Here is an 8,092-nt window from a genome sequence, read left to right as displayed (position 1 = left end):
GAATACATGTTCTGCGATTTCGGCGGTCTCTCCGGTCCTGAAGCCATAGCGCTTGATGGCGTAGCCCTTCCAGTCTGCTCCGACTTCCGGTATCTCGGTTCACTCATTCAAGGCTATGGCGAAATAGATCGAACGGTAAAGCACAGGATTAACACAGGGTGGATGAAATGGCGGCAGGTTACGGGAACAATTTGTGACCCCCGTATTCCCCTTAGACTTAAGGGGAAGATCTATAAGACCATGATCAGACCTGCTATTCTATAAGGATCAGAGTGTTGGGCTATAAAAGGGATGACTGAAAGACAATTGCATGTGGCGGAGATGAGAATGCTGAGAGCAATGTGTGGTGTTACGCGAATGGATAGAGTAAGGAATGAGTGCATAAGAAGAAGTTTGAAAGTGGCACCGGTAACCGAGAAGCTATCTGGAAACCGGCTGTCTTGGTATGGGCATGTTATGCGGAGGAATGAGGACCATGTTGTGAGAAAGGTTTTGAGTATGGATGTGGATGGATATAGAGGTAGGGGACGACCCAAGAAACGATGGATGGATTGTGTGAAAGACGATATGGTTAGAAAGAATGTTACTTGTGAGATGACGTCTGACAGAGAAGTATGGAAGAAGAAGACATGCTGCGCCGACCCCAAGTAAAATTGGGATAAGGGCAGGAGGATGATGAATTAAAGTAAAATTAAATTAAATTTTGGTGTAAATAAGTTATATTTTTTGTTTTAAGATATGAAATTTGAGTAGTTTTTTGAAACTTAATATTGATTTAGTCTCCTTTATTTCCTTTGGTAAAGAGTTATATAGCTGAGCACCATCATATTCAATGTTCTTTTTACCGTTCTAGATGGGCGTAATATTAGATTGTTAGCATTTCGTAATTTAATTTTTTGCACTTGTAATTTTTTAGTAAATGTTATCTTAGTGTGTATGTCCCGGTTTAAAATTTTTCGTACTAATATACATGTATAATATTTGTATGTTTGTTTTATATTCATAATTTTTGTGTCCGTGTAAATCTTTTGTGTTGGTGTCCGAAAACGATAGTTAAATAATATTTTAATTAATTTATATTGAGATATTTGTATTATATTTAAGTTTGACTTAGCTGCCGTTCCCCAAATTTCTATCAAATAGTCAATATGCGGCTTTCGCGGTAAACATTTCGTTTTACTTCGGATAGCTCCTGTGAGGGAGATTAATTTTGACTTAATTTTTTGCAAGTGTGGTTTCCAATTCAGTTGATTATCTAAAGTTAGACCCAAATATTTTTCATGCGTTTTTCTCTCAATAATTTCATCGTTTATCATGAGTTGAAAGTTACTGTAAATATTTTTGTTTTTCGCGGAAAATATAACATATTTTGTTTTTGAGATATTAATTGCTAGTAAATTGTTTAGAAACCAATCACTTAGAGTATTTAAATCATTTCTGACTTTAGGCAAAATAGCGTTAATAGAGTTGCCAAAATAAAAAAGGCTTGTATCATCTGCATATAGAGATATGTCCCCATGAAGACCAATTTGGGAAATATAATTTATGTATATTAGGAACAACAATGGGCCCAGAATTGATCCTTGAGGGACGCCATATTGAATAGATTTAGTGGAACTTTGGTGTTGCCCTATTATAACAATCTGTTTACGATTATGTAAATAAGATTTTAATATTTTAAACGCGTTCCCCGTCACACCAATATTAGAAATTTTTCTCAATAGTATTTCATGACTGACTGTATCAAATGCCTTAGTTAAATCGACGAATATACCCAAACCTATTTGCTTTTTATCTATTTTGTTTTTAATTTTAGTAATGAGATCAATGGTTGCCGATAGTGTGGTTGAGTGTCTGCGAAAACCGTATTGCTGTTTATAGAAGAAATCGATAGAATTTAGGTGATCTTCTAATCTAGAGTAGATAACCTTTTCAAAGATTTTGAAAATAGCGGGAAGTAGGGAGATGGGGCGGTAGTTACTGTGATTCGATTTACTTCCAGATTTATATATCGGAGTAACTTTTGCGACCTTAAGACTGTCTGGAAAAGTTCCTTCGTTAAGGCATCTATTTAGACATAATGTTAATTTATCTGCTACAATACTTTTAATGCATTTTACAGCTTTTGTGTTAATACCATCAATACCAGAACTAGTATGAATATCAAGATTATCAATAATCTTAATTATTTCGGTCGGTGTAATAGGTGACATCTTATTTAGCTGAATTGTACTGTAGGTGGGAAGTGGTTGAGTTTGGACTTGACTTTGATGATATTTATTCGGAATTGCATTTGCCAGAACTGATCCAATTGTTGAAAAATAGCTGTTAAAGTATTCGCAGATTTCTCTTTCATCTGTTATAGTACCCGAATCGGTAACGAGCTTATCAACCAATGGAGACACATTTAATTTATTTTTAGACAAATCAAAGATTAGTTGCCACATTTTTCTAGGATTATTTATGCAGTTTATAAAGTTATTATAGTAGTAGGCGTTTTTCGTTGTCTCTATATTTTCTCTTACTTTAGTTTTTATTGCATTAAGCTCTTCTTCTATATTTTTATCAGTTTTATTTCTTTTATAGTTTTGCCATAGTATATTCCTATTGTTTATGTCTTCTATAATGTTTTTATTTATCCAATCCTGTTTCGGTAAGTTAAGAATTTTATATTTTGTTATTTTACTTTTTAATAGGCAGTCCATCAGTTGCTTTTCTAACATGCTATATTCGGAGTCTTCTTCAGGGTTCTTTATGTTTTCAATTAATTTGTAAAAAAATTCATAGTTGACAGCTGAATATTCGACTCTTCGTAAAGGTGGAGGTTGGTATCTTTTGATCTCGCAAAATATTTGTTTATGATCCGATATTGCTGAATCAATGATAGCTAAATGAAAATCATTATGTTTCAAGTTGCTACAGACGTGATCGAGGATTGTTTTTGTTGTCGTTGTCTCACGCGTGCAGTGTTGATGGTCAAGTTTATTCAATATTTTAAAATCATTCTCTTTTAATATATCTTTGTAGTTTCTAGTTCCACGTTCGACGTCAAGCAAATTATAATTAAAATCTCCAAATACTACTGCTCTTTTCATTTTTTGAAGTTGAGAGGAATATGTTTCTATGAAATTATTGTCATTAGTTCTTTCAGTTTTGTATATAGCACCAACATCTAGTGAGAATTTATTTACATGTACCCATAAATAATGGTTATCATCAATACAGTGATCTTCAATAATACTATGCTTTAAATTGTTATGTACGAATATAGAAACTCCACCCCCTCTTTTATCTTGTCTAAAATTATAGTAATGTGTATAGCACGGTATTTGGATTCTTCTAGCTTCATCTTCAGTTTTTATCCATGTCTCCGATAAAATAATTATATGTATTATTGTTCGAAACGATTCAATTGAGCATCTCAATTCATCCAGTTTGCCAGGCTTAGTGATACTGCGTATATTGGCATAAAAACACTTCAGAGATTTTTTTCTTGTAACTATATCCGTTTACTTAGAAACAGCTTGATAAGTGATTTTCTCAGCTAACGGTTTTATTAGTTATTTGTCTTTTTATTGGATTCTGTCTCTAAGGTCTTAATTATTTTAGGTGTTCCTTTTATATATTTAATTCTAATACTTTTTTCACCATTATCGATGCGGGTTTTAAGTTCTTCATGTAATTTTTTAAAGTAATTCCGATTATATGGTGTTTGATCAGAAAATATTTTGATTCTATCATTCTTTAGATTACTTTTATTAGGCAGTATGTGTATCTTTTGCTGCTTTTTCGGAGGGCAAACATATTTTTATGTTTCGAGATTTATCTGTCTTTTGCTTTCCGAATCGATATATTGTTAAAGGTTCAGGACAATTGCTATTAATCATTTTTAGAATTTTAACTACTTCGTGCTTATCACTATCTTGTTTGTCGCGAACAGACATGCGGGCCTCAGGAATTCCAGCAATGATAATATTTTTAGATCGTGCGTGACGCTCATGAATTTCTGAGAATATTTCTTCACAGGACATTTTATTATGGTTGGAATTAGATGCATAGAAATTGTTATTTATTTGGTTGGCATGAGATTCTAACTTTTCTACTCTTATCTTCGTGTTATTCATGTTAGTTTCTAGGTTTTCTACTGTAGTTTTTAAATTGTTTTGATATATAATAATTTTATCTATGGTAATGCTAATGTTGTTTACCTGGTTTTTTATTGCAGCAACATCTTGACAGAGTTTGTTTATGTTTTCTTTTTGTATATTACTTGTAGACATTAAAGCCAACATCATTTCAGTCATTTGTTTTCTTATCTCAGATAATTCATTTTTAATATAGTCGCTGTCATCATTTTGTTTTTGTTTGTTTCGAAAAGTTATTTGGGAGTTGGCGGAATCAGTATCCATATTAGAAGTTGACAGATTTGGGTGAGAACCGCCAAGTCCGATGCCACTTCCAGTCGGCGATCTTCGTGCACTCATTACCGATTTGTATGCACACTTGCGTTATTTCGTGTGAGTGAGATAAAGAGTTACACACTTAAGGTCCCGTCTCGTTTACCCGAAGAGGTGAAGAGCGGTTACCGCATCGATGCAAAAAATTATTATCGTCTTTGAACGTAACACTTGCTTAGGCAAAGATATTCTTAAAACTTAATTATTATGGGTCACAATTCACTGAATGTTTTATTTAATATTTTTTAAAAATCTGTAACACGTCTACTCTGTGCGCTAGTTTAAGCTATATCAAATTATGTAGTTTTAAATAAATTTCAGGAAGGACTATTGTACTTGTCACCCATTTTTTTTTTTTTATGGCATTGGTTGGCGGACGAGCACATGGGCCACCTGATGTTAAGTGGTCACCACCACCCATAGACAAAGGCGCTGTAAGAAATATTAACCATTCCTTACATCACCTATGCGCCACCAACCTCGGGAACTAAGATGTTATGTCCCTTGTGCCTGTGATTACACTGGCTCACTCACCCTTCTAGCCGGAACACAACAATACAGAGTACTGTTATTTGGCGGTAGAATATCTGATGAGTGGGTGGTACCTACCCAGACGGGCTTGCACAAAGCCCTACCACCAATCTCACTTCTTTTGTCGTTGAAGTCGACAACCAAGGTATATATAAAAAATACGTACCGTACGTTGACTAAGCAACAAGTGTTCTCTAGTGTTTGTCTTTTATAATTCCGAATTAAATAGTTATAGTACAATTTGTATCAATATTTTAGTGAACTTTAGTTGATTAAACACAGTTAAATCATATACATTCAGTTGTAGCAGTGTCAAATAAATATAAGTGAGAGTGTTTGAAATAATAAATTGATGTGAACAAAGAAACTTAGTGCAGCGGTTTGTTATTAGTGCGTTCGTGTCGTGTCGCTTCAACTAACTAGCGCAAGTATCGCTTTCATATGCTCACGACTGTTAAACGTTGTTTGTGTGTTAACTGTTGAAGCTGCTTTTAGCGTTATATTTAAGTTTCAATTCTATTGCACTTGAACGCTTAAGCAATGTCAACAAAAACTTGCGCTGGCTGTTTAAATGCAACGAAGAATAAGGATGGCTTGGAATGTTCAAAATGTCATAAATTTTATGATACACTCTGTGCGAATATTACTGATAAACGATTAAGAGTTATGAGCACGGAACAAAAAAATTGAAAAGTTTTCCGCCGCCTTGAAGTCGCAGGGACGGACACACTTCTTGGCTCCGCTGCCGAACTTAGAGTGGTACCAGCAAAGCGGGAACTTACGGTACCTGGAGTTTGACCGCGAGCGTGGACGGCTCCTCGTCCTGCTGAGAGACCTGGGTCTGCGGTCTCTGGTAGTGAGGCTTTGTAATTGCCTACGTAGCTCAGCGACTTCTCGAGCCAGAGACTCGATGCTGGATCCTGGATTAGTGCTGCTCGTCGCAGCGACATGTTGAGTGGGTGTCGGCACAATGTCGTGGATTCTGTCCGCGAGGTCGGCTAGGGTGTCCAGACTCGCATGAGGTTGAGCTGCTAGTATCGATTGGATGTTTGCAGGAAGTCGGCTCGTCCAGATGGTGCGCAGGAACTCGTCCGTCACTTCTTGACCTGCTAGGCCCTGGAGATGCCGATGAAATTGTGACGGTCTGCGGTCACCCAGTTCCTCGTGCATCAGGAGTTGCTGCACCTTCTTCTCATTTGAAGCACTCAATCTTCGGATTAGCTCTGATTTGAGCTTCTCGTATTTATCCCGAGCAGGAGGATTGGTAATAATATCCTTGACTTCGCGTGCGTATTGCCGGTCTAATTGTGAGACGACGTAAAAGAATTTTGTTGCATCGTTGGTGATGCCTGCGATCATGAACTGGCCTTCCAGTTGTGCGAACCAGATGTCAGGTTCGTCCGGCCAAAATGGTGGAACTCGCACGCCCACTTTGCAAATTTCAGACGCGGCGTTTTCTACGCCCGTCTGATCGTCCTTAGTGCCACACCCAGTAGCCATCTTGTATTCCACTCGGTATTCAAAATGGGGTCACCAGTGTAGGTAATAGTGGTTTTAGTGATTACCTTACAATCTCCGGCGGCTGGTGGTGTGAGGTAGGCAAATGATAACTCACGTGGGTATACACAAAACGAAAAAATACACGAAAAAAAGTTCATAAAACAAAGCACGGCACAGAGAGAATGTCAGAAGGAGGAATATAGTGGAAATAGAGAGTACAAGCACAAAGAGTAACACGCAATAAACAAAAATAACACAAAGCAGATAGTACGTATAGGCACAGGACAAAGGCAACGTAAAAGCAGAGTTTTTAAGCGGCGCGAGCGCGAGCGACATGCGAATGGCGTCAAGACGTGTATCCGACTAGCCATACGCCGTACGCGGTAGCTCCACCTTATGGGCGGCGCCTGCGCATCGTACGAGCGGCGACTAACGGTATTCGGTGACCGTTAAACATACCGGCGCTTCAGACGGCGCCCTGACGAACGCCCCGGCCGGCGCGCGGGAGAACAACAGCGCGTTTATAAATAATATTAAATATATAGTGTATTAATAACTATGTATAATATAAACACAGTTTAATAAAATATATTAACGTGAGTACCTGTAATAATAATGTATACATAAATTAATGTGAATATTATTATAATATATGTGGTGTCTGTGCGTGTGTGTATATATATAAATGTGTGGGTGATCCCCACACTGGAAATGTCCTGATTGCTTGAATAAAATACCGAAGGGTAGTAATACTAATACGCCTTTACGCCCGCCCCAGCCTGACCATCTGCTCTCACTGTCCCGTACCATTGTAACTCTCCGCAACAAAAGCACTGTTACTGACAACGAAACCACACCCAACGTGGATTGCATCTCGAATATTTCATTCGATAGATCAGAAGTATATGAAGCCTTAAAGTCTCTTGATACTAGAAAAGGTGCTGGATGTGACAATATTCCACCAGTATTTTTAAAAAAATGTGCTAAATCGTTAGCTTCACCCGTATGCGCAATATTTAATCGCTCTCTCAAAGATGGAGTTTTCCCAAATTTGTGGAAAAAAGCACTGATTGTTCCAGTTTATAAAAATGGCAATAAGAACCTTGTCTCCAACTATAGGCCAATTTCTATATTACCGTCGCTAGGAAAAGTCCTTGAAAAAATGATAAGAAAGGAGTTATCTTCATATATGAAGCAGCAAATAACCTCTCACCAGCATGGTTGTATTGAATCGAGGTCAACAACATCCAATTTATTAAGCTTCACGTCCATATTATCTGATCATCTGGATAAACGTATCCCTACTGATGCAATCTACACAGACTTCAGTAAAGCCTTTGACAAAGTTGACCACAAAATCTTGGTGAAAAAACTCTCGCAAGTCTGTATTGGTTGTGGTAAGTTGCTAGCCTGGTTGCAATCATATCTGTATGGCAGAGTATCTAAAGTTGTCATCAGCGGCCATAGCTCGTACACTTACTGCGCACTTTCGGGAGTACCGCAAGGCTCGCATCTTGGTCCGTTGCTTTTTAATATCTTTATAAATGACATAACTGAATGTTTCCGAAACTCAAAATATTTCCTATTTGCAGACGACCTAAAAG

General features: G+C 37.2%; 1 protein-coding gene across 1 annotated transcript; it reads right to left on the bottom strand.

Annotated features, from left to right (window-relative positions):
* Nucleotides 1-5,645: 5,645 nt before the first annotated feature.
* Nucleotides 5,646-6,488, bottom strand: LOC125075510. Its single transcript, XM_047687224.1, has one exon. The coding sequence runs from the start codon at nucleotides 6,486-6,488 to the stop codon at nucleotides 5,646-5,648; it is 843 nt and encodes a 280-aa protein (XP_047543180.1).
* Nucleotides 6,489-8,092: the final 1,604 nt, after the last annotated feature.

This window comes from Vanessa atalanta, chromosome W (genome assembly GCF_905147765.1).
Source record: "Vanessa atalanta chromosome W, ilVanAtal1.2, whole genome shotgun sequence".
NCBI classification, from domain to species: domain Eukaryota; kingdom Metazoa; phylum Arthropoda; class Insecta; order Lepidoptera; family Nymphalidae; genus Vanessa; species Vanessa atalanta.
Note: the sequence above shows the minus strand (reverse complement) of the source record. Positions and strands in the feature narration are given on the sequence as shown.

Coding starts and splice junctions, on each gene's coding strand:
- LOC125075510 (XM_047687224.1), bottom strand. CDS start 6,488: ATGGCTACTGGGTGTGGCACTAAGGACGATCAGACGGGCGTAGAAAAC.